At 39.2% G+C, this 27,757-nt stretch overlaps 1 protein-coding gene across 2 annotated transcripts; it reads left to right on the top strand.

Annotated features, from left to right (window-relative positions):
- The first annotated feature begins 7,105 nt into the window (after window positions 1-7,105).
- Window positions 7,106-24,726, top strand: ercc4 (excision repair cross-complementation group 4). 2 transcript variants are annotated; one of them, XM_061908891.1, is made up of 11 exons: window positions 7,106-7,418; window positions 7,490-7,670; window positions 14,208-14,403; window positions 15,847-16,054; window positions 16,137-16,317; window positions 19,215-19,346; window positions 19,445-19,549; window positions 19,643-20,231; window positions 21,366-21,458; window positions 23,491-23,603; window positions 23,676-24,726. In XM_061908891.1, exons 1-11 carry the CDS (start codon window positions 7,242-7,244, stop codon window positions 24,407-24,409), a joined length of 2,709 nt encoding a protein of 902 aa, XP_061764875.1. In that variant the 5' UTR covers window positions 7,106-7,241; the 3' UTR covers window positions 24,410-24,726. The 2 variants fall into 2 exon arrangements, with proteins under 2 accessions (XP_061764875.1, XP_061764876.1); XM_061908892.1 differs by lacking the exon at window positions 7,106-7,418 and having other exon boundaries at window positions 7,531-7,670; window positions 14,351-14,403.
- The last annotated feature ends 3,031 nt before the right edge of the window (window positions 24,727-27,757 follow it).

The following is a 27,757-nucleotide window of genomic DNA, read 5'->3' as shown; positions in this document are numbered from 1 at the left end:
TTTGGCTCAAAATCTCTGGATACAGGGCCCCATTCATTCTTTCCTTAAAACGGATCAATTGTCCTTTCCTCTTAGCAGAAAAACAGCCCCAAAGCATGATGTTTCCATCCCCATGCTTCACAGTGGGTATGGTGTTCTTGGGATGCAACTCAGTATTCTTCTTCCTCCAAACACGGTGAGTTGAGTTTATACCAAAATGGATACAAGGATGACGGTGTGGCGCAGTGGAGAGTGGCTGTGCGCAACCCGAGGGTCCCTGGTTCAATTCCCACCTAGTACCAACCTCGTCACGTCCGTTGTGTCCTGAGCAAGACACTTCACCCTTGCTCCCGATGGGTGCTGGTTAGCGCCTTGCATGGCAGCTCCCTCCATCAGTGTGTGAATGTGTGTGTGAATGGGTAAATGTGGAAGTAGTGTCAAAGTGCTTTGAGTACCTTGAAGGTAGAAAAGCGCTATACAAGTACAACCCAATGATACAGCAGAGGATTGGGAGAATGTCATGTGGTCAGATGAAACCAAAATAGAACTTTTTTTAAACAGTATTTTTGATCTTCACTAAAAACTCCTAGAATAAATATTAAGAGAAATCAACTACACATACAAACACAGGTATAGCACTTGAGTGTTTTTGGTGCCTGTTCTATTTTGTTTTATGTATTTTAGCTGACTTGTTTTCTGTCATTTTAGTGATGTTCACACATGAGACCAAGTGTTCACTTCTAAGCGCGAACAGACCCCGAAAATATTTTGACACAAAATGCTGTGCAAAAAGCTAAGAATGCACACATTTTTTGGGGGGAGATTTTCCCATTTTTTTATCTGACAATACAATATACAGTTTTTAAAAGATATACAACAGTATTTGTCATTTTGCATGATATTGGTGAAAGTAGTTTAAATATATATATATATATATATATATATATATATATATATATATATATATATGTATATATGTATATAATTTTTTTTATTTTTTTTTTTAAACCACCGCATTTTTTCAATCGCATTACATAACAATCAACTTTTTTAAACATTATTTTTATGTAAAAATTATTAAAATCATAAAAATATGATGTTATAGTTATCATAAGATCATATAAAGTATATGTTATTGTGTACCAAAATAAAGTAAAGGTTCTGCTTAAATATTTTACACCACCAGATAGCGTGCTTACTTTTTTTCAATCGCATTAGGTATCAATCAACTTATTGATTGATACGTATTTTTTATCTAAAAACATTTAAAATCATAAAAATATGTTGTTTTAATTATTATAAGATCATATAAAGTATTTCTCATTGTGCACCATATTAAAGTAAAGTTTCTGCTTAAATATTTTACACCACCAGATAGCGTGCTTAAATTTTTTCAATCGCATTACGTATCAATCAACTTTTTTAAACAGTATTTTTGATCTAAAAACATTTAAAATCATAAAAATATGTTGTTTTGATTATTATAAGATCATATAAAGTATTTGTCATTGTGCATCATATTAAAGTAAAGGTTCTTTTTAAATATATTATACCACCAGATAGCCCGCTTGCATTTTTTTTATCTCATTACGTATCAATCAACTTTTTCACACAGTATTTTTGATATATAAACATTTTTAACGTCATAAAAATATGTTGTTGTAATTATTATAAGATCATGTAAAGTATTTGTCATTGTGCATCATATTAAAGTAAAGGTTCTGCTTAAATATTTTCCAACACCAGATAGTGCTTATATTTTTTTCAATCGCATTATGTAACAATCAAATTTTTTATACAGTATTTCTTTTTAAATATTTAAAATCATAAAAATATTTGCTTATAATTATTATAAGATCATATAAAGTATTTGTCATTGTGCATCATATTAGAATAAATGTTCTGCTTAAATATTTTACACCACCAGACAACATGCTTATATTCAAAATCATAAAAATATGTTGTTAAAATTATTATCAGATCATAAGTTAGTGCGTCTGCCTCACAATACGAAGGTCCTGAGTAGTCCTGGGTTCAATCCCGGGCTCGGGATCTTTCTGTCTGGAGTTTGCATGTCCTCCCCCTGACTGCGTGGGTTCCCTCCGGGTACTCTGCCTTCCTCCCACCTCCAAAGACATGCACCTGGGGATAGGTTGATTAGCAACACTAAATTGGCCCTAGTGTGTGAATGTGAGTGTGAATGTTGTCCGTCTATCTGTGTTGGCCCTGCGATGAGGTGGCGACTTGCCCAGGGTGTACGCCACCTTCTGCCCGATTGTAGCTGGGATAGGCACCAGCGCCCCCCACGGCCCCAAAGGGAATAAGCGGTAGAAAATGGATGTATGGATGGACAAATAATGTGTCATTGTGCATCGTATTAAAGTAAAGTTTTTGCTTGAATATTTTACACCACCAGAAAGCGTGCTTACATTTTTTCAATTGCATTATGTAACAATCAACTTTTTTAAACAGTATTTTTTATTTAAAAATATACAAAATCATAAAAATATGTTCTTATAATTATTATAAGATCATAAAAAGTATTTGTCATTGTACATCATATTAAAGTAAAGGTTCTGTTTAAATATGCTGTACCACTAGATAGCGTGCTTACATTTTTGCTATTGCATTATGTAACAATCAACTGTTTTAAACAGTATTTTTCATCCAAAAGTATCTAAAATAATAAAAATATGTTGTTATAATGATCATAAAAACATATAAAGTATTTTTCATTGTGAATCATATGAAAGTAAAGGTTCTGCTCAAATATTTCACACCACCAGACAGCGTGCTTACATTTTTTCAATTGCATTACGTAACAATCAACTTTTTTAAACTGTATTTTTTTTAAATATTTAAAATCATAAAAATATGCTGCTATAATTATTATCAGATCATACAAAGTATGTGTCTTTGTGCATCATATTAAAGTAAAGATTCTGCTTAAATATTTTACACCACCAGATAGCGTGCTTACATTGTTTCAATTGCATTACATAACATCAGCTTTTTTTAAACAGTATTTTTTATCTAAAAACATTTAAAATCATAAGAATATGTTGTTGGAATTATCATAAGATCATATAAAGTATTTGTCATTGTGCATCATATTAAAGTAAAGGTTCTGCTTAAGGCCCTGCGATGAGGTGGCGACTTGTCCAGGGTGTACGCCGCCTACCCCTTAAATGCAGCTGAGATAGGCGCCAGCGACCCCCCGTGACCCCAAAAGGGACAAGCGGTAGGAAATGGATGGATGGATGGTTCTGAATACATATTTCACACCACCAGATAGCGTGCTTATATTTTTTCAATCGCATTACATAACAATCAACTTTTTTAAACAGTATTATTTTTTTCAAAAACTGTAAAATCATAAAAATATGTAATTATACTTATTATAAGATCATATAAAGCACGGGGCTCAGACACGCGGCCTGTTGGCCAATTGCGGCCCACGAGACGTTATTTTGCGGCCCCCACCTTAATATGACAGTTTAATGTTAGTAAAGCCTGCAAGTTTTATATGAATGCCGCTTGACAGCGTTGTGTTATTTGGGTCCAAAATTGTTCTTTCAACGTTCTGGGTTGCCTACCCCTGCGTTAGTGGAAAAGCGGCAAATGAGTGCCATGGAGATGAGGGTTGTCTTACGTGCCTGACTGCAGTCCCACCGCTACACCTGTCCGTCAGTAATAACAGTCCCTGATAACCTGGACCAATTCAAAGTGTTATTTTTTTTGTTTGTTTAATTTGCATTGCTTCACACGATGAACACTACATATATTTCTATATGACGCCGGATAACACTCCGGGAGCCGTCACTTTTTTGCGCTCGCCATCCTGGTACTTTCTTGGCTATTATCTGCCGACCGCCGTGTTGCTGTGGGGAGGAAAAACGGAATGACACCCATTGCGGAAATAACATTATTCTCCATGCGTGGGCTAAATAAAAATACATTCCACAACCCCAAACATGTCTTTTTCAAACCCTGCAGTGAAGAGAAAGGTTAGTGATGAGCAAAAACAATTCCAGGAAAAGTGGGAGATGCAATATTTCTTTGTTGAGCACAGGGGCACCCCGACGTGTCTTATTTGCACAGAGAAAGTTACGGTGCACAAGGGATACAATTTGAAACGTCATTATACAACTAGACATGCTGAGGAGTATGCAAACATTTTTTTTAAGGAATCTTTTTTTGCGGCCCAGTCTCACCCAGACTCTGCATCCAGTGGCCCCCAGGTAAATTGAGTTTGAGACCCCTGATATAAATTATTTGTCATTGTGCATCATATTAAAGGCCTACTGAAATGAGATTTTCTTATTTAAACGGGGATAGCAGGTCCATTCTATGTGTCATACTTGAACATTTCGCGATATTGCCATATTTTTGCTGAAAGGATTTAACAGAGAACATCGACGATAAAGTTCGCAATTTTTGGTCGCTAATAAAAAAGCCTTGCCTTTACCGGAAGTCGCAGACGATGACGTCACAAGGGTGAGGCCTCCTCATGTCCTCACATTGTTTATAATGGGAGCCTCCAGCAGCAAGAGCTATTCGGACCGAGAAAACGACAATTTCCCCATTAATTTAAGCGAGGATGAAAGATTTGTGGATGATGATATTGATAGCGAAGGACTAGAAAAAATAAAAAATTAAGTTAAAAAAAAAAGGCGATTACATCGGGACTGATTCAGATGTTTTTAGATACATATATTAGGATAATTCTGGGAAATCCCTTATCTTTCTATTGTGTTGCTAGTGTTTTAGTGAGATTAAATAGTACCTGATAGTTGGAGGTGTGTGTCCACGGGTGTCTTGACGTAGGTCTCTGAGGGAAGTCGACGGCAGCTGCATGGACGGCGCAAGCTCAGCTGATCTCCGGTAAGAGGCGACTTTTTACCACAATTTTCTCACCGAAACTTACCGGGTGACAAGTGGTTGAGAACCATGTTTGCTTGAACGCTCTGATCCATAGTAAAGCTTCACCTCCGGGAATTTTAAACAAGGAAACACCGTGTGTTCGTGTGGCTAAAGGCTAAAGCTTCCCACCTCCATCTTTGTACTTTGACTTCTCCATTATTAATTGAAAATGCAAAAGATTCAGCAACACAGATGTCCAGAATACTGTTTAATTGCGCGATGAAAAGAGACGACTTTTGGCCGCAAATGGTGCTGCGCTAATATGTCCCCTGCAACCCGGACATCACGCGTCATCATTTCGCGATATTTTTAACAAGAAACTCTGCGTTAAATTTAAAATTGTATTTTAGTAAACTAAACCGACTGTATTGGCATGTGTTGCAATGTTAATATTTCATCAATGACAAATAAACTATCAGACTGCGTGGTCGGTATTAGTGGGTTTCAGTAGGCCTTTAAAAGTAAGGGTTCTGCTTAAATATGTTATACCACTAGATGGCGTGCTTATATATTTTCAATCGCATTACATAACAAACAAATTTTTTAAACAGTATTATTTATTTCAAAAAGTGTAAAATCATAAAAATATGTAATTATACTTATTATAAGATCATATCAATCAATGCATTTTATTTCGGCAATCTTCACATAAAACAAAGAACAACAACAAGAAAAGAAAAAAAAAAAACACTCATTTGAGCAATGATTGAGCCGAAAAGGTGTAGGTTGAAGCAACGCTTATATAAACCTACCCCATCACAACAAGAACAAGATTCAAAATATATAAAATCTAAAACATGCTTCACTTATATTACTTTTTTTTTAAACAATATATAAGCAACATATATGTAGCACACGTCTCATATACACAGTTTAACATTTAAATCAAACATATACATTTGTACACTTATATATATATATATATATATATATCCATCATCCATCATCTTCCGCTTATCCGAGGTCGGGTCGCGGGGGCAACAGCCTAAGCAGGGAAACCCAGACTTCCCTCTCCCCAGCCACTTCGTCTAGCTCTTCCCGGGGGATCCCGAGGCGTTCCCAGGCCAGCCGGGAGACATAGTCTTCCCAACGTGTCCTGGGTCTTCCCCGTGGCCTCCTACCGGTTGGACGTGCCCTAAACACCTCCCTAGGGAGGCGTTCGGGTGGCATCCTGACCAGATGCCCGAACCACCTCATCTGGCTCCTCTCGATGTGAAGGAGCAGCGGCTTTACTTTGAGTTCCTCCCGGATGGCAGAGCTTCTCACCCTATCTCTAAGGGAGAGCCCCGCCACACGGCGGAGGAAACTCATTTCGGCCGCTTGTACCCGTGATCTTATCCTTTCGGTCATGACCCAAAGCTCATGACCATAGGTGAGGATGGGAACGTAGATCGACCGGTAAATTGAGAGCTTTGCCTTCCGGCTCAGCTCCTTCTTCACCACAACGGATCGGTACAACGTCCGCATTACTGAAGACGCCGCACCGATCCGCCTGTCGATCTCACGATCCACTCTTCCCTCACTCGGGAACAAGACTCCTAGGTACTTGAACTCCTCCACTTGGGGCAGGGTCTCCTCCCCAACCCGGAGATGGCACTCCACCCTTTTATATATATATATATATATATATATATATATATATATATATATATATATATATATATATATATATATATATATATATATTATATATACACAATTTATTTAAATTCCATATAAAGTGGTAATATATACATTTTAATATAACCTATATGTATAATTATGAAATCATAAATTGTATTTATATACATATATATTATTGTCTTTCTAAAACAATGTTTGCTCTTCTTTCTTATATTTACTAATGATAAATGATTTAAAAAGCTTTTTAAACTGGTTTATGTTGCTGCTGTGTTTTATTTCATCCTTTAAACAGTTCCATATTTTAACCCCTGCTATTGTTATACTCATTCGTTTCTGCGTTGTTCTACAATATTGGATCTTAAAAAGTAGTTCTCCTCTTGAATTATAATTCCCTTCTCTTTGTAAAAATCTTCTCTGTAACCCTGTTGGAAGTAAATCTTTACTTGCTTTATAAATCATTATAAGGTATTTGTCATTGTGCATCATATTAAAAGTAAAGGTTCTGCTTAAATATGTTGTACCACTAGATGGCGTGCTTATGTATTTTCAATCTCAATACATCTTCGTTGATGTGGTCGCGTCACGTGACCAGAAGTGCCGCGTCCAAACATTGAAACAGGCGCCATGTTGGCAGCCAGAGTAGTCTTAGCAATGTTCTTTACTGCGTTTAGCTGACGTCCCTGCATAGTAGGACAGTTCTTGTCTCTGGCTCCACAATGGCTGGTCCTTCGCTGGAATTCGAGACCGAAATGTTCCTAAGTTTGTTGGACAGCGACGGGCTGCTGGTGGTGGCGGAAGGAATGGGAATAGACCGCATCCTGCTGCAGTTCCTGCGGGTGTACGCGGAGCAGGGCAGCCTGGTGCTGCTGCTCAACACAACCACACCCGAGCAGGTCGGCCACACGCACATTGCCCAACACTTTAACGCATCTTTGCGTCAACTCGCCTGTCTTTTCTCTATCAGGAGTATTTCACGGAGCAGCTGCGAGTCGAAGGGGTCACGCATTTGCCCAGGACGGTGACCAGCGAGGTCCAAGGCACCGAGCGGTACAGCGTGTACACTGATGGAGGAGTGCTCTTTGTCACCAGCAGAATCCTGGTGGTGGACTTCCTGACAGACCGCATCCCTGCTCATCTTATATCAGGTAAGCGTGTATGCATCACAGTGTTGTAAGCACAATATGAACGGGCGCATTTTGCAAATTGAATGTCAAATCAAATGTTTTTTGGATTCATCACTATACAGTGTACGTCCACGACTAAACTACTAACTAAACTACTACCACAACTTGGTTTACTATTTATAAAAAATAATAATGTAGGGTTACCTGGAATAGGCCACCCGGCCTGAATCCACACTTCTCCCGTCCAAAGGCAAAACCCAGTAACTCAATTTTGGTCAAAACTGAGCTGATAATAATTTTGGAGTTCATGGGTGATATGCTTTACATTAGTGTATGCGATATTGTAATTTGTTCCGTAAGTAAGCTGTTACACGCATGGCAGGACCTAGCAACTACCACATAACCGCAGGAGATACAACAGAAAAACCTAGTATCTCAAGGGACCAATCGGAGCTTCTCTGTCAGTCGCCTTATTGTCTTTAATGAGACATTTGCACAAATGGGGGCCGACGGTCAACCTGATTATGTGATATTATGGCACGAGGGGATATTTGGAAGATTGGCCCAGGACGTTGCAAGCACCTTCATTAAATGTGTTGTTCTTGATTCTTCCCCTTGCATACTCTTTTGGGCAGATAACTCTGGAGGTCAAAATAAAAACTGGACGCTGTACACGGCTCTTGCCCAATGTGCAAACGCAGAATGGGGCCCACCCGAGATTGTGATAAAATATCTGGAGAAAGGGCACACGTTCATGAGAGCAGATTCAATCCATGGCTCAATCGGCAAGAAAATGAAAGCTCAAGAAAACATCTATACGTTTGATGACTTTGTAAATCTTTGTAAGACAGCATCAAGAGAGATTGAATTTCCTTAGTTTTCTCAAAATCAGCTAAAAGTGAGTTACTAGGTTTCGCCTTTGGACGGGAGACTTCCCTCGCCAAACACCTTCGTTTCCCAACTCTCACGCTTGGATAAATAGGCCTTGATGGCATCTACGCAGTGTTGGGAGACTGTTTTGCAGTTAGATCGCGTCCAAAGTTGCAAAGTGCGCGAGATTGGTGAAATGCTTACAACAACCGCAAGTAGAGATGGGCAGATTGCTCCAAATAAAATCCAATGCTACAAGACAAAATAAAACACAACGATGGATCAGTTCGAAGTTGGCTACTGCGCATGTCCAATTTGTCGAGGTCAAAGTTCGGGAGGGATAAACAAAGGCAGCGACTCCATTCTTTTTCTGTTAAACTTCGTCAGTTTGTTATATATTTCTGAATTTGTGTTTATTCCGCGTCGTGTATATTTTTGAATATGTCGAAAACGATTTGCGCAGTTGTCGGATGTTCGAATAAGGGCTGGGCGATATGACCTGAAATGAGATTTTCTTATTTAAATGGGGATAGCAGGTCCATTCTATGTGTCATACTTGATCATTTCGCGATATTGCCATATTTTGGCTGAAAGGATTTAGTAGAGAACATCGATGATAAAGTTTGCAACTTTTGGTGGGCTTATAGAAAAGCCCTGCCTTTACCGGAAGTAACAGACGATGACGCCACCAGTGTGAGGGCTCCTCACATCCTCACATTGTTTATAATGTAAGCCTCCAGCATCAAGAGCTATTCGGACCGAGAAAGCGACAATTTCCCCATCAATTTGAGCGAGGATGAAAGATTCGTGTTTGAGAATATTGATAGCAATAGACTAAAAAAAAACTAAAAACAAGTTAAAAAAAAAACACGATTGCATTGGGACGGATTCAGATGTTTTTAGACACATTTAGTATAATATTTCTGGGAAATCCCTTATCTTTCTATTGTGTCGCTAGTGTTTTAGTGAGTTTAACTGTACCTGATAGTCGGATATGTGTGTCCACGGGTGTGTTGACGCGCAGTGTCTCAGGGAAGTCGACGGCAGCTTTATGGGCGGAACAAGCTCAGCTGATCTCCGGTAAGAAGCGACTTTTTAACACAATTTTCGCACCGAAACCTGCTGGTTGAGATCCATGTTCGCTGTGATCCATAGTAAAGTTTCACCTCCGTGAATTTTAAACAAGGAATCACCGTGTGTTTGTGTGGCTAGAGGCTAAAGCTTCCCAACTCCATCTCTCTACGTTGACTTCTCCAATATTAATTGAACAAATTGCAAAGGATTCAGCAACACAGATATCCAAAATACTGTGTAATTATGCGGTTAAAGCAGACAACTTTTAGCTGTGTGTGTGCGCAGCGCTCATATTTCCTAACAGCCCGTGACATCACGCGTACACATCATCATTACGCGACATTTTCAAGAAAAAACTCCCGGGAAATTTAAAATTGCAATTTAGTAAACTAAAAAGGCTGTATTGGCATGTGTTGCAATGATAATATTTCATCATTGATATATAAACTATCAGACTGCGTGGTGGGTAGTAGTGGGTTTCAGTAGGCCTTTAATGTCAAATCAAATCAAATGTTTATTGGATTTATCACTATACAGTGTACATCCACGACAGAACTACTGACTAAACCACTACCACAACTTGGTTTACTATTTATAAAATATAATAATGTAGGGTTACCTGGAACTTGAAATAGGCCACCCGGCCTAAATCCACACTTCCCTCGCCAAACACCTTCGTTTCCCAACCGTCACGCTTGGATAAATAGGCCTTGATGGCATCTACGCAGTGTTGGGAGACTGTTTTGCTGTTATATCGCGTCCAAATTTGCAAAGTGCGCGAGATAGGTGAAATGCTTACAACTTCAGCAAGTAGAGATGGGCAGATCGCTCCAAATTAAATCCAATTCTACAAGACAAAACAAAACACAACGATGGATCAGTTCGAAGTTGGCTACTGCGCATGTCCAATTTGTTGAGGTCAAAGTTCGGGAGGGATAAACAAAGGCTGCGACTCCATTCTTTTTCTGGTAAACTTCGTCAGTTTGTTATATATTTCTGAATTTGTGTTTTTTCCTTGTCGTGTATATTTTTGAATATGCCGAAGACAATTTGCGCAGTTGTGTGATGTTCGAATTAGAGCTGGGTGGTATGGCCTTTTTTTTAATATCTCGGTATTTTTAGGCCAAATCGCAATATACGATATATATCGCGGTATTTTGCCTTAGCCTTGAATGAACACTTGATGCATATAATCACAGCAGTATGGTGATTCTATGCGTCTACATTGAAACTTTCTTCTTCATACTGCACTAATATACCGTATTTCCTTGAATTAACGCCGGGGCACTAATTAATTTAAATCCTCTTCTTACTCCTGCGCTTACCAAAGGCATGCGGTAAAATAATAATAATAACTGTTGTAAGCCTTTGTAAGCATGTGCTAATTATTTTAAAACCTATTCTCACTCCGGCACTTACCAAAGGCATGCAGTAAAAATTTGAGTGTGATGTAAGCTTGGACCAGAAATCCTACTGAATAGCTCTTAATCTTCTTCCCTTTATGCGATTTCAAATTACTGGTATTGAAATCAGCCTCCTCCATTTTGAAAATGATGACAGGGGAAGTGTCACTCGTGACGTCACGAGTTTGACCAGGCGGTAATACTAAGCATGCGCTAATTATTTTGCGAAGCGAGTTTGACCCGGCAGTAATTCAAGGCAGGCGCATACTATATGCCTTGCGGCAGTTCAAGGAAATACGGTATGCTCATTTTAAACTTTCATGCAGAGAAGGAAATCACAACTAAGTCAATTAACCAAAACTGTATTTATTAAACAGTTATTAGCAGTTGACTTTTCAAATGATGCTACATATTAGCTGAATGCTACTTTTGGTAGCAACGCTTGTGCCCCACACAAATTAAAATTATCTTATCGACATTTTCCCGCTTGAAGCCGAACCACCGCCAGACGATGAACCCTGTGCTTTTTTTATTGGGAATGAATTATTCTTTCATTTGTTACCAGATTCGCACCTTCTTTCTCTCGTATTACCACCCGCAAAACTCCGCTAGCATCACAGCTAACGTTAGCAACGCTGCTACCTCTCTGCTCCGTGAGGGTGTATACGTATGTGACGTATGACGTGACAGTATGTGACGTGTGTAAGTTTGTGCGCTTACACTAGTGATTTAGGGCTATATAAGTAAACATTGATTGATTGATTGATTGCTGCCTGTGAGAAGGACACTCAAGAAGGAGTGGGAAGAGCCTGTAGTGTAATGCCTTGAGCTAAAAACAACTGCGTGAAAACGTATACTCGAATATTACGATATAGTCATTTTCTATATCGCACAGAGACAAACCTGCGATATATAGGGAAGAAAGGTCTCTCCTACTGCTATTGTACTATTTTTTTCAGCTATAGTTACATTAATCATTAGTAATGTAGCAGCCTAGTGCAACGTGCAAGCTTAATTGGCCCTGCCATCACTTGTTGATAAAAATAGAACATTTGCATAATAAAAATCAACTACAGGCTTCCCAAATGCTGTAATTAAGCATGAGTTGAGCATATGTCAGCATGTGGCCTCACTTTTAACTCTTTTTTTTTTTTCAAACGCTTATTGCATACTCTTACTTAAAGGAAGTCATTCATTTGACTTTGTAAGTCATTATTTTAACTTATTATGTCATTATTTTGTCATTATGTTGACTTAGTAAATTACTAAGTCAAAATAATGATGTACTTAGTATTTCAGGTAACTGACTTTTGTTTTTACTTTACGGAAAATACAACCAAGATATATATTGTATATCACCATTCAGTAAATGGAGCGGAAAACACAACCAAAAGTCGTAGGCTTCATCACGTGACAAAGCCGCCCTACTTCACCAAAGCGTGTAGTCTATTGCCCCCCAGGCTGTGGTGGCAGCGACGAGGTGGAGACGTGGTGGCGACAGGCCAAGTTACACCGATGCTTACACCCGCCCACTCAACTCCTTCCCCGGGCCCCTCCCCCTGGAGAGTCACCACATTAACTAATACATTTTCTGGGGGAAACACTGAACGCCGTATGAAAAAAAAGTCAACAACAGACGGAGATAACATCCGCAGTAACCTACCACATAGCGAAGGAAATACACTATTTGATTTACTATTATGCTGCTCATTTTTATTTGACAGCTATTTAAATATCTTGTGTGACATCATGCACAAAAATGCACTTTATATGTTTTAAACTATTGTAGTGGTGTTCTGTAAAAAAAGTGCACTTTAATTTAGTGTTGTTTTGATACGCCATCTTAGTGACATCGTGCACAAAAGTGCACTAATAGCTTGTTTTAAAATGTTTTACTTTCTGTTTTGTAATATACATGAATGTTTGTGCCATTGCTTAAAAACTGTTTAATAAATACAGTTTGGGTAAATTGACTTAGTTGTGATTTCCCTCTCTGCATGAAAGTTTAAAATGAGCATATATTAATTAGGGATGCACCGATTAATCGGTAACCGAATATATTCGGCCGAATATGGCAAAAAAAGCCACATTCGGCCTTCGGTGGAATGAGTTAAAAACAAGGCCGAATAGTGGCGTGTGATGCAATTTTTTGACGCGGTGACTCAATCAACCAACGTGCAGTGACGTTGGGATATGTTGTGTACCTGTATAGTGTAAGAGGTTACAAGCACACACTTAATTGAGATTTACTTGAGCCTTCTGTTTACATTATTAGCCTGTTGTGTAGGCTACCTGTATAAGCGTAAGAGGTTACAAGCACACACTTAATTGAGATTTACTTGAGCCTTCTGTTTACATTATTAGCATATCTACTGTGACAAAGCAGACTTTTGCCAAAAGGACAATAATTCATTTGTTGTGGGTTCATCCACTTTAATGCACTTTATTTTTTTTTGGAATGCATGTTTTGTTTGAAGGCCTAATATAAATGAAAAACTTTGTGCTTTTTTTGAACAGCAAAGGCTACTAGAATATTAAAAACATTTCAATATTCAATAAAAAAATACTTTATTTGAAAAACGTCTAAATATTTATTCTAGGCTATTTATGCAATATTAAAACAATTGTGAAAAACTGCATTCATTATTCGGTATTCGGCCTTCGGCCAAGCGTTTAAATTTTATTCGGCTTCGGCCACAAATTTTCATTTCGGTGCATCCCTAATATTAATGCAGTATGAACAAGAATATTTTAATGTAGACACATACAATCATCATACTGGTGTAGTTATATGCATCAAGTGTTAATTAAAGGCTAAAGCAAAATATCGAGATATATATATATCGTGTATCGTGACATGGCCTAAAAATATCGAGATATTAATAAAAGGCCATATCGCTCAGCCCTACTTGTAGCCATTGGTGGTCTTATATTTTTGGGTTAAAAAAGCTAGTGCTATACAACTGATGATAATAATGAATAGCTCTGCTTCTTCCTCCTCCTTTTCATATATGTTGTCACTTTTTAACAATGTCAGTTTAATCATTGTTATGAAAAGGCAAAGTTTTGGATCTACTTTTAGATTGCAAAGGTTTACGTAAAGCTGTCTCTGCCCTTATCAGCAGAGAGTAACTGACAGAAGCAATTTCTTAGCTTTACCTATGAAAATCCAATGCACATATCTTTTGCGTTCTCCCTGCTTCCTGTCAAGGCATCCTGGTGTACCGCGCTCACAAAATCATTGAGTCGTGTCAGGAAGCATTCATCCTGCGGCTGTTCCGACAGAAGAACAAGACAGGTTTCATTAAAGCCTTCACTGACAAAGCCACTGCCTTTTCCTCTGGGTTCTGCCAGGTGGAGCGTGTGATGAGAAACCTCTTTGTCAAGAAGCTCTACCTCTGGCCCAGGTATGTACATTCCCCCAATAGGCCAAGTTTAGTTTGATTTCATTTTTGAAATTGCGCAAGATCTGTTCTGTATTATACATAAAGCAACAATTGGATTAACTAAATGACATGCCTGTATTTTTACTTGCTTTCTTTTTATTGTTTTTTCTTATGAAAAGTGGTGGTTATTAAATGTATCTCTCAAGGAGTAAGCATATGCAGTTAAAAGATTACAAGAAATAATAAAGAATACAAAAACAGTATAAAACGAGATACAGCACTTTATGGACGGTATTTTGTATTTTTATTACTAAAGATTTCTTTGGACACTGAATTTTTTGCGTTATTTTAGAAATGAAACTTTTTGACATTAAATTATGCGGACAATTTAGTTGTATAAGTGTTTGATTACAAAGTCTGTGTTTAAATATTCATCCATCCATTTTATACCGCTTTTCGAGGGGGGTGCTGGAGCCTATCTCAGCTGCATTCAGACGGAAGGGTGTGTACACCCTGGACAAGTCGCTACCTCATCGCAGGGCCATCACAGATAGACAGACAACTTTCACACTCACATTCACACACTATGGCCAATTTAGTGTTGCCATTATCCTGTCACATGCCATCATATAAAAAATATAAAAATATGTTATTGCCAAAATAAGTATCAATTTCATGTAAATGTATCTACCGGTACAAGTGTTATTGTTTTTGAATTCTACAAAATAACTTATGCACATTTGTGACAATCATCAATGGTAAATTGTTTCTTTAAACATTCTTCGTTTTATGGTGGCAAAAGTGATTTTTAATACCTATGACCAAGACCCGGAAGCATTTTTTTGTGAGGTCAACGTTGAAGCTCTTACAAGGGAAAGTGTTTTAAAGTAAAAATAAACAAAAACAAAACATGGCTGCTTGATCCTTGCTTCGATCCTGTGCTCGGGATCTTTCTGTGTGGAGTTTGCATGTTCTCCCTGTGACTGTGTGGGTTTCTCCCACCTCCAAAGACATGCACCTGGGGATAGGTTGATCGGCATCACTAAATTGGCCCCAGTGTGTGAATGTGAGTGTGAATGTTGTCTGTCTGTCTACTTTGGCCCTGCGATGAAGTGGTGACTTGTCCAAGGTGTACCTTGCCCTCCGCCCGATTATAGCTGAGATAGGCTGCAACCCCAAATGGGATAAGCGGTAGAAAATGGATGCATGGATAGCTGCTTGACTCCTATCTGGGTGTATTTATTAAGATGTGATTGTCTATTGGTAATAGAGATAAAGTTACATACAAACTTCACTGATACTGTGGTGCGCTCAAGAACCGTCAAAGTACGAAGTATTAACTCTTGATGGAAAACATTGTCATTGTAACCTAAAGAAGCATTACTAATACAAACACTAGGCTTTCAACAGGTCAAATGTATCACTCCCCTGTGTTCATCTTTTTCTTTCTTCCACATTGAACAGGTTTCAAGCTTCAGTAAACACAGCACTAGACAGACACAAGCCCGATGTGGTGGAGCTCCATGTGTCGCTGACACCGGCTATGAGGGCTATCCAGAGCTCTATCCTGGACATCATGAGTGCTTGTCTGAAGGAGCTAAAACGCTACAACCCCACCTTGGAGGCTGAGGATCTCTCCGTGGAGAACACGCTTAGCAATGCTTTTGATAAGGTAGCTGCAGTCATGTTTTAATCTGTCAATGTAAGTATATATTTGTGTGACAAACTTATTTTCACACCATGTCATGATGCAGACCATTCGCCATTACTTGGACCCCTTGTGGCACCAGCTGGGATCAAAGACCAAGGCACTGGTTCAGGACCTGAAAGTACTCCGGGTACTGTTGCTCTACCTCACTCAGTACGACTGTGTCACCTTTCTCAATCTGCTTGAGTCCCTCCGCTCCAGTCAAAAGAACTTTGGCTCCAATTCAGGTAATTTAACAGACACTGTCTGTGTGCTGAGATGCATTAATTTCTGCTTTTTTGAATGTGTTTTTATTTCATTGAGTTTTTTGAAAATATTTATTTATATATTTTTATCTATTAAAATACTGTAGTACTTCAACGTGCAAGCTTAATTGGCTCCTTGAGGGCGCTCTTGACTCAAAACACTTATCTCAAATGAACATCTCCCATTTAAAATAATTAAATACACTTAATTGGTGCTTCTGTCGTGAATTAAATACTTTAGTAAAAAATATGTTGCATATCGTTTCATGCAAATAAACTCCAACATTTGTCTTGGATAAAATATTTCTGTAATTAAGAATGTAGTATTGAGAGGTCTCTATAGTTTAGTAAGTGGATAAATGCTGGCTGTTAGGGCACCACGTCTTTATCGATGTGCAGAGAGACCGCTTCAGTGATTGTTTTCTACTGTGCTTCTTTCTTATCATACATGGTACCTTCTGTAAATTATTCCACCACAGTAAGCTGCTTTTAAACAAGAGTCTGTTTGTTTCTATTTTCTTTTTTGCTTTGTAATGAGTTGCATTTCCCCAACTCCGTTTGATGCTTCTATTTCAGATGCTGAAAAAAGTTTGTTGTACTGCTGCCTTTTTTAAACAAACTGCGGCGTGCAGTCATTTTTTCCAAGACTATTGCCGCAAAACCAGACCACTAGCAACACTATTCTTTTCTTTGGAACAAGTTTCTCACTTTGGGTTGAATGAGCATCAGTCATGTTGTGCATTGTGTGCGTAATTAAATAAGGGCTAGGGCGGAAGCTGGAATCTCCTGGGGGCAGACTATATGCCGGAGCAAGAAGAGAAAAGGAGTATTAAAAACAATTTTTTTAAATCGTCTGCAACAAAAAGCTTGGGTTTATCAATATAATTTCAGCCAGGGGGATGCTTGCAACAAAAAAATGTTGGTCCAAACTTAAAGCAACAGTTCCAGAGAGACAGCTCTTATCTCAAAACACTCTTAAAGGAGCCATATGTAGTAATGAGGCCAGAAATGGTACTGCAATGAAGGTCGCAATTCTGTAGTGCCCTCTCATTCTCCATGACTGATGTTGCCAGATACGCAACCGAATCCAAATTCTACTCCAAGGAACTTCAAATGGCAATCAAAGAGTCCTACGCTGTATGTTTCTCTTGTTTATGCTTCTTGCAAGATGGTTTACTAAGTAATTATGCCACATTTTACTTATGTCGATTGGCCAAATGTATTTGTAAAGTTACGCAGCAATATTTTGGTTGGGAGTCTGAACAGATTGTTGGCATTACCCTGCTAAAATGTCTAGTTTGACCGCTTGGACCACCATACCATAATATATAGGGCAGCACGGTGCAACATGGGTTAGTGCGTGTCCCTCACAATACGAAGGTCCTGGGTTCAATCGTGAGCTCAGGATCTTTCTGTGGGGAGTTTGCATGTTCTCCCAGTGACTGCATGGCTTCTTGCGGGTACTCCGGCTTCCGCCTACCTCCAAAGACATGCACCTAGGGATAAGTTGATTGGCAACACTAAATTGGTCCTAGTGTGTGAATGTGAGTGTGAATGTTGTTTGTCTATCTGTGTTTGCCCTGCGATGAGGTGGCAACTTGTCCAGGGTGTACCCCGCCTTCCGCCCAAATGCACCTGAGCTAGGCTTCAGCACCCTCCGCGACCCCGAAAGGGACACGTCACATTTTGCTCAGCATAGCTACATGTTGCATCCAACTTGACGCTCTGCATTCTCTTCCATTTAAGGACATCACTATCATCCAGTGCGATTTTATGAGCCAACCCCACGTTACGCATAAATCATATAGCTTACTACCATATCAATACACAATATTGTGCCAGGCAAATACCACCCCACATGTGCCTGATGCACATACAGTACCAGAAACCGCAATGAGCCGTGCTAAGGTTGGAACCCATTACCTCAGCGTATCAGCATATTGAGAACGAAATACGCACTGACACTACCCATATCCACATAGGTTTTCTGTAGAAAAGATATGTTGCCCTGTCAGTTGGATCGACATACAGTCTAACGGGCATATATTTCCCCCGTTAGCCTGTATGTCCATGTGTCATTGACCGGGCTAGATGCTAAGTAACATACTAGCTTCCTTTACACGGTCATAAACTGTATTGGACAATAAATTATGTACGAAATGTCCATTTCCATTTATTACAAGTAATAAGGAAACGTAAATGCCTTACTTAACCAATCAAGGAGGAAATTAGCATGTTAGGCATCAGATGAAAACATTTTTTCCATTTTTTAAAGGCATACCCGATACAAATCCTTGTTTTGTTCCTGGCTTTTTCATGAATAAGTTGAGAATCGTAATGACGCCTTTTAGATTTATTAAGGTCTGACATGTTTGGTAACTTAACCAGTGGCAGTAGCTAGACGAAGATGGCGATGTGTAACTTGCAACCTGGATGTGACACACTCACGGACTTTCTAATTGGTCAAGCGGTGGAGGGGGGGGGTCGAAATTAAAACAATAACAAGATTTTGGGGCTGTAATTTTAGTTTTTATATGAGCATATCTTGGCTGAACTTTTGTTATCAGTTATAGAAGTATTCAAAAAGAACATGATTAATTAATGCCTTTTGACATATCAGGACAATTTACCTATGACTTGACATAACATATCTACTAATGGCATCTTTAAGTTGGGGCACTCTTAACTTGAGATACCACTGTACTGTATATCCTTTAATTTTATTTCATTTTTTTATAATATATTTACACAGTGTACCTATTAATTAAAAACAAATGGCAGAATATTTGTGCATGTAATTCCAAATGTAAAAGGCTCCAATCAGTGTTCCTTATTATTAGTAAAATTACAACTCAAAAGACCATCTTCTATTTTCTCAGGGTGGCTCTTCCTGGATTCCAGTACCTCTATGTTTGTCAATGCCAGGAGCCGAGTGTACCGCATCCCAGAAAACAAGAAGAAACTTAAAGTTGGAGCCGAATCTGAGAAAAATCAACCATTCCTCCCTACAGGTGATGCTGAACAGACCTTAGGAAACAAAGTTTTTCAAAAGACAATGAAGTCATGCTTGTGTTTGATATTGAAATGAGTAACAGAGCGTGTGTTTCAGAGTCAAAGCGGGAGCTGGTGCTTGAGAACAGCCCAAAGTGGGAAGCTCTAACTGATGTCCTGCAGGAGATTGAGAGGGAAAACAAGACCTCTCAGCTTAAACCAGGTTAGAATTGGGATACAATTGTTGTGTTAGTGCATTGCTCTATACTGCCATTTTTATTTTAACATAATATAAACTGTAACAAACTACTTTCAGGTCGTGTGCTAATATGTGCGAGTGATGACAGGACTTGTGCCCAACTGCAGCAGTACATCAGGCACGGCGCTGAACTGCTCCTGAACAGATTATACACCCGCACCATTGCTAAACGAGACCCATCAGCTGCTTGTGCTTTTAAAGTAGCAAGGCGCAAAAAAGGCAACAGCTCTCTCAAAGGTGGTTCAAAGGGGAAGGGCCAAGGGAGGCCCAAAGGGAAGGAGCCAATGCGGAAAAAAAAGTCCATGAAGACCAGACCGTCTCTGACCTTGACACAGATGGTTGGGAAAGAGCAGACTGATGAACCAGTATTGATGGGCAGCAGTGAGGATGACATGCCTGGAGAAGAAGAAGAAGAAGAGTCAGAAGATGAGACCCTGAATCTAGATCTGTCATCTGATGCTTACTACGCTGTATTGAAGGAGCCCCTGATGGTCATTCACCCCCTGAAGGGCTGCACAGATCCACACAGCCTTACTAGGGTGCTGCATGAAGTTGAACCCAATTTTGTGGTGCTTTACGATGCTGAAGTCAGCTTTGTGCGCCAGCTGGAGATTTACAAAGCCTGTCGGCCTGGAAAAGCACTCAGGTGTGTGAATATGAGGTCATTATTACCTCCAAGGAAGTTATTTTTTCATTTGGGATGCTCAGATCCGGGTTTTATGCCACCCGATTCCGATCATCAATGAGGGGGATCGGCCGTTACCAACACCAATACTAATCACATGTCACACTTTTGAACTATTTACTTTTCGTTTTTCTTTTTTTTTTTTTAAGTATCAACACAATAATTAAACTAGTTTGTCGTAATGAGGGTGATTATTATTAACTAAGGAGAGCGGCTCCACATTGTGTATGGAGAAACCTAATTAGCTCCTAGCTGCTTGTTAGCAGGGGGACTAAAAATAAGTACAATATTTGCCAGAGGGGATCAGTGTTTGTGATCGGCATCAAAATGAATTAATGGGCAATGTTGATTACATACTTTAGCACGAAAATCATCCGATACTAATTGATGAATGATCAATCTGTACATCCCAAGTTTTCATCAGTTTTGTTCTTTGCCTCCATATTTTTTATATCCTGCATGAATACTTATATGTTGATTCTTTACAAGGATGTTATTAATGATTTTTGGTGACAATCTATTTGATGATTTCATAAACCAATATTTAAAATGTTACAATACCACAAACAAAATTTGATGTAGATTTGATCTAGATCGTTGTGTGGTAACAGTTCAAGTTGATTATTCTATGATAACAGATCTGTAAAAAAATTGACATGCAGTATTTTAATCCATTTTATCAAAACTTTTTAAATATTATCATTGTGGTTGTCTTATGGCTCTACTTCCTTACATATGATAAGATTTGTGGCTGTTATTGTTGGTATTTATGACTGTAAGGCTGCATAATACTTAACAAGGTAAACATATATAATTTGTTTAGACACTGAAAACAATTTGCATGTTTATTGGTAAATCGGGTAAAGTCAAGCCAAGTTCCATTTAGAAAATATCTAATTAAAAATGGAAAATATAAGTTAACATAGCCTACATCCCTGGGAAAAACAGGTTGTATATTGTAGGTTCCTTGCATCCAGAGGAAATCCTGCATCTGGACACACTTTCTTTATGTTTCCCTTAAATTCTACATCATAACCATTCAGTCTAGAAACACATGAACATTAGAGCCTGTTCTAATCAGTATTTACCTTCTAGGGTGTACTTTCTCATTTATGGTGGTTCGACAGAAGAACAGAAGTACCTGACTGGGCTGTCTAAGGAGAAGAAAGCATTTGAACACCTAATTAGGTAAGAATCATCATTCTCCGGTCTTGTATTTTGCCTTGACTTGTATTTGTTCATGTTGGTGTCAGCATCTAACTCACTTTCATACATTTTGTATATATAAACAGAGGTGGGTAGAGTAGCCAGAAATTGTACTCAAGTAAGAGTACTGTTACTTTAGAGATGTAATACTCAAGTAAAAGTAAGGAGTAGTCACCCAAATATTTACTTGAGTAAAAGTAAAAAGTATGTTGTGAAAAAACTACTCAAGTACTGAGTAACTGATGAATAACCTGTTCGTTTAATGATTACGGCAACAAATAATGCACAAAAACATAAAAATAGCAATGAGCAAATTCAGAGCCAGAAATATATCTTAAGCAACTAAAACAATAATATATATTAAATAATAAAACATCAAAATAAAAAAAAATTAAGGCAAATTGAGCCACAATAACTTAACAATAGGCATTCATTGATTGATGGATGGATTGATTGATTGAAACTTGTATTAATAGATTGCACAGTACAGTACATATTCCTTACAATTGACCTCTAAATGGTAACACCCCAATAAGTTTTTCAACGTTAATCGATTACCTAATAAATGACCAAGTCGAGGTGATCTACCTCATATATACATATACATACACACACATATAACATATATATATATATACATTTATATATATACAGTAAATAATTTATATTTATTTATTTTGCCGTTTTTGTTCACATGTTAAAGGTGTTTCAATGAATATACATGCATGTTTAACATATAAATTCCTATCTTTCATGTAGACAAGAATATAAGTTGGTGTATTACCTGATTCTGATGACTTGCATTGATTGGAATCAGACAGTAGTGCTGATAACGTCCACGTTTTCAGATGGAGGAGAAAAAAAGTTCCTCCTTTCTGTCTAATAACACATGAAAGTTGTTGGTTTTTGGCATCTTATTTGTCCAGTTTCCCTATTTGTTTTTATACACTTTAAGAGAAATACACTGGCGGCAAACTCCCTATCTTGCTAGCTTGTTTGCGCTGGCTTTCTGAGATTCTTATTTTGTTACTTTTATTGTGAAGACAGGAACTGTGGGATCAGTCTTTAGGCTTTTGACGGGAAGTACGGTTCAAATAAAAAGTGTCTTTTTTCCATTACACTTTTGATTGATTGATTGAAACTTTTATTAGTAGATTGCACAGTACAGTACATATTCTGTACAATTGACCACTAAATGGTAACACCTGAATAAGTTTTTCAACTTGTTTAAGTCGGGTTCCACGTGTGACGGTCATGTGACCGCCTGGCTCTGTTTGATTGGTCCAACGTCACCGGTGACTGCATGTGATAGATGAAACGCAGGCATGCGTGGATCCTACTTCGAAGGTCTGTCTAACAAACCAAAACAAACATTAACAGATCGATAAAAATCAGTAGCGAGCTGAATGTAGATAAATGGAGTGGAGTAAAAGTAGTGTTTCTTCTCTATAAATATACTCAAGTAAAAGTACAGTATGTTGCATAAAAACTACTCTTCGAAGTACAATTTATCCCAAAAGTTACTCAAGTAGATGTAAAGCGTTACTACCCATCTCTTCATATAAATATACTAAAACCCATCCAATGTATGTCAGTGTATGCTAAGCTATCCAGCTAAACATCCATATATTTAATTTGTGTATAGGTGACAAAGCAAACCAGTGTAGTATCTAATGCAGTGCTGCATAAACTGTGGTATTGTGGGCTCCATCACTTAAATATTCAAACAGTGTTACTGTTCTGTGTGTAATGCTTGTTAAATGCCTTGTTTTTAATGAATATTCAGGCATATTATGCTACTGTATTTTAATGATAGTCATTATGGTGGTACTTGAAGAGCCAAGTGTTTTCTGAGGTGGCACTTAGTGAAAAAACTTTAAGAAGCATTGATCTAAAGTACATCTTCTCAATTTATGCCAAGGAGCAATACAAAAAGCAATCTGTTGGCTTAAAATGTCTCTTGGTATGCACTTTGGACACCCCTCATCTAACTGGTCTGATTCTGATTGTGCAGAGAAAAAGCAACCATGGTCATCCCAGAGGAGAGGGAGGGCCGAGAAGACACCAATTTGGACCTTGCCAGGAATTTGGAGCCCGCCAATGCCACCACCAACACTCGCAAAGCAGGCAAGTCTTTTTATTTGTGTATTATCTCAGACTTTTGTGGTCTGTTGCCCTGATGTATTGGTTTTTACCCAGGAGGTCAGGACCAGCCCAAAGTACCTTCACGAGTCATCGTAGACATGCGTGAGTTCCGTAGTGAACTCCCCTCCTTGCTTCACCGCCGGGGCCTGGACATCGAGCCTGTCACTTTAGAAGTAGGTGACTACATCCTGACGCCCGACGTGTGCGTGGAGCGCAAGAGCGTCAGCGATCTCATTGGCTCGTTGCAGAGCGGTCGCCTGTACACACAGTGCCTCTCCATGAGCCGCTACTACAAAAAACCAGTGCTGCTCATCGAGTTTGACCCAGCAAAACCCTTTTCCCTAACAGGCCGTTCCGATTTCCGCCACGAGATATCGTCCAATGACATTTCCTCCAAACTCACCTTACTCACATTGCATTTCCCACGCCTCCGCATTCTCTGGTGCCCCTCCCCCCATGCCACTGCCGAGCTCTTTTTGGAGCTGAAGCAAGGTCGCTTAGAACCAGATGCTGCAGCGGCCCAAGCTGTCACGGCTGAATCAGACACTGTGGCTGAATCGACAGAGCTCTACAATGCCGGGCCTTACGACTTTCTGCTCAAGATGCCAGGGGTCAGCACAAAAAACTTCCGATCCCTTATAAAAAATGCTAATAGCCTGGCGGACTTAGCCAAACTCGGTCAGGACAAGCTAGCAGAAATACTTGGAAATGCAAGCAATGCCAGGTTGCTCTATGAGTTCCTGCATAATGTTGCAGGTGTTAAAGCTCCAGCACACAGAATCAAATAGACTCCACCCCCTCAGACTAGTATTACATGTTAAGTCTCAAGCTATTTTTTTTCTCCAACTTGAATGTAAAGCTCGAACTGAAGTAAATATTGCAATTTACTCTGGATTAATATTACATTAAGAAAGACATATTAAAAATAGGTGCTGTTTTTTGAGTTTTTTGTTTTTTACATTTGCTGCGTATTTTAATCATGTTAAGGGTAAAATATTTACCATGCACACATCGAACTATAGTCATTGAAAATAAATATTGCATTTAACTGGATGGATTTTACATTGATAAAACATTTCTTGAAAATAAATGATATTTTTCTACATTTGCTGTGTTTTCTCTACTTAAGTGTCAAAAATGTACAAGTGTGTTCAAATGGTGAGTGCGTAGTGATGGACACTAACCACCCTCAATCTTTGCCATCTTGGCTGCCATGCTAAAAGGATGGACCTAAGTGCGGCCCCGGGGCCATTTTTTTATTGGTCATCAGTATGCACTAAAAATAGTAATTAAATATATTACAATTGACTTGCATGGAGTTGGCAGGCGGCCGAGGGTGGAGTCTGCTCTCTTGGTTGCTTTGTTAGGTCTGCTCCTGTCTCAGGCCATGCTCCCCCCACCCCAGCAGACGATGGCGTGGAGCACCGCAGAGGCCACCACAGTGTATGTTTTTTTGTGTGTTGTTTTACTTTTGTAGCTGTGTGTAGAAGTGGCTGGTTGCATCAGCTCTGGTCTTTTAATGTCCTTTGTGTTCTATGTTGTTTCCCTCTTACACACATGTTTGTGTGCTATGACTATGAGTTTTTTTTCTTCCCTGGCCTCACTCTGGACCATTCTCTCCAGGGGCCCAGGCTTGGAGTCATATTTTTTCTCCCCCCAAGCATTTACCTGTTTCTCGCCTTTTTTGTAAGGGGCGCCGGAAGTTGGCAGACCAGTCAGTGATCCTGTTCTGTCTCCTAATGTTTTTCTGATCTGGAATGGGATTGTGCCGAAAATCTTAATTTCCCCTTGGGGATTTTAAAGTATTTCTGATTCTGAATAATGGCATTGCAAATGATATAAAGGTCTACTGAAATGAGATTTTCTTATTCAAACGGGGATAGCAGGTCCATTGTATGTGTCATACTTGATCATTTCGCGATATTGCCATATTTTTGCTGAAAGGATTTAGTAGAGAACATCGACGATAAAGTTTGCAACTTTTGGTCGCTATTAAAAAAGCCTTGCCTGTACCGGAAGTAGCAGACAATGTGCGCGTGAGGGCTCCTCACATCCTCACATTGTTTATAATGTGAGCCACCAGCAGTAAGAGCAATTCGGACCGAGAAAGCGACGATTTCCCCATTAATTTGAGCGAGGATGAAAGATTCGTGAATGAGGAAAGTTAGAGTGAAGCACAAAAAAATAAATAGAAAAGGCGACTGCTCCAGGCAGCGGCAGTGGGAGAGTTTCAGATGTAATTAGACACATTTACTAGGATAATTCTGGAAAATCCCTTATCTGCTTGTTGTGTTAATAATAGTCTTTTAGTGAGATTAGAAAGTCATACCTGAAAGTCGGCTGGCTGCGGTGAACGGCAGTGTCTCCGAGAGTAGCCGAGGATCCAAGATCACAGCTGCCTTTTTGAGCTGCAGGATGAGGTTGCATAATCCACTGAAGTCTCCGGTAAGAGCCGACTTAATATCACAATTTTCCCATCCAAAAACTTACTGGTTGACGTAGAGAAACATGTTCGCTCGACCGCTCTGTGTTAAAGCATCACAACAAAGAAACACCGACTGTGTTTTGGTGCTAAAGGCAGCTGCAATCCACCGCTTTCCACAAACAGCATTCTTATTTGACGTCTCCGTTATTAATTGAACAAATTGCAAAAGCTTCAGCAACACAGATGTCCAAAATACTGTGTAATTGCGCGATGAAAAGAGACAACTTTTAGCCGTAAGTGGTGCCGTGCTAATATGTCCCCTCCAACCAATAACGTCACAAACGCGCGCCATTATGCCGCGACGTTTTCAACAGGAAACTACGCGGGAAATTTAAAATTGTAATTTAGTAAACTAAAGTGGCTGTATTGGCATGTGTTGCAATGTTAATATTTCATCATTGATATATAAACTATCAGACTGCGTGGTCTGTAGTAGTGGGTTTCAATAGGCCTTTAAAAACAGATTATGCACACTTTGTCACATTTGTATTTAAAAATAATAGCTTAATATTAAATTGATACCCAATGCTACAATTAATCCAATATGCTTATCTTTTGAACAAAACATTTATAAATAGCTTTGTGTTATAGGTGAAAAAGCAAGTAAAATGTAATATTTTTAGTACATACAGATGACCAATAACAAAAATGGCCCTAGGGCAGGGGTCTCAAACTCACTTTACCTGGGGGCCACTGGATGCAGAGTCTGGGTGAGGCTTGGCCGCAAGAAAAGATTTCCCCAAAAACTTTTTGCATACTCCTCCGCATGTGTAGTTGCATAATGACATTTCAAATTGTATCCCTTGTGCACCGCAACTTTCTCTGTGCAAATAAGACACGTCGGGGTGCCCCTGTGCTCAACAAAGAATTATTGCATCTCCCACTTTTCCTGGAATTGTCTTTGCTCATCACTAACCCTTCTCTTCACTGCAGGCTTTCAAAAAGACATGTTTGGGGTTGTAAAATATATTTTTATTTAGCCGACGCACGGAGAATAATGTTATTTCCGCAATGTGTCGTTGCTTTTCCTCCCTACAGCAACACGGTGGGTGGCTGATAATAGTAAAGTACCAGGATAGCGAGCGCAAAAAAAGTGACGGCGTCATATAGAAATACATGTAGTGTTCATCGTGCGAGGCAATGCAAATTAAACAAAAAATGATAATTTGAATTGGTCCAGGTTATCGGGGACTGTTATTACTGGCGGACAGGTGTAAGAAAACCCTTGTCTCCATGGCAACATCTCTGTCGCGTTCACTCACTTGCCGCTTTTCCACTAATGCAGGGGTAGGCAACCCAGAACGTTGAAAGAGCCATTTTGGACCCAAATAACACAACGCTGTCAAGCACCATTCACATAAAACTTGCGGTCTGCACCACCATTACACTTTTATATTAAGGTGGGAGCCGCAAAATAACGTCTCGCGTGCCGCGTGCCTGAGACCCCTGCCCTAGGGCCGCACTTAGGTCCATCCTTTTAGCATGGCAGCCAAGATGGCGATGACTGAGGGCGGTTAGTGTCTAATCACTTAGCACTCACCATTTGGGACACGTTGGAATTCAACATCCGGGTATTGGCTACGCACTGCATTGTCGTGTTTGGGAACGCCAAAGCCTGAGTGGAAGTATGGAAGTGCGCTCTCGTGCCACC

This window comes from Nerophis ophidion, linkage group LG08, assembly GCF_033978795.1.
Source record: "Nerophis ophidion isolate RoL-2023_Sa linkage group LG08, RoL_Noph_v1.0, whole genome shotgun sequence".
NCBI lineage: Eukaryota > Metazoa > Chordata > Actinopteri > Syngnathiformes > Syngnathidae > Nerophis > Nerophis ophidion.
The sequence above is the reverse complement of the archived record's forward strand: the minus strand, read 5'-3'. Positions and strand labels throughout refer to the sequence as shown.

Bases quoted from the DNA above. Each gene is read 5' to 3' on its own strand.
- ercc4 (XM_061908891.1), top strand. From the start codon at position 7,242: ATGGCTGGTCCTTCGCTGGAATTCGAGACCGAAATGTTCCTAAGTTTG. The intron at 7,419-7,489 runs GTCGGCCACACG...TTTCTCTATCAG, and splicing joins ACACAACCACACCCGAGCAG to GAGTATTTCACGGAGCAGCT. The intron at 14,404-15,846 runs GTATGTACATTC...CACATTGAACAG, and splicing joins AAGCTCTACCTCTGGCCCAG to GTTTCAAGCTTCAGTAAACA.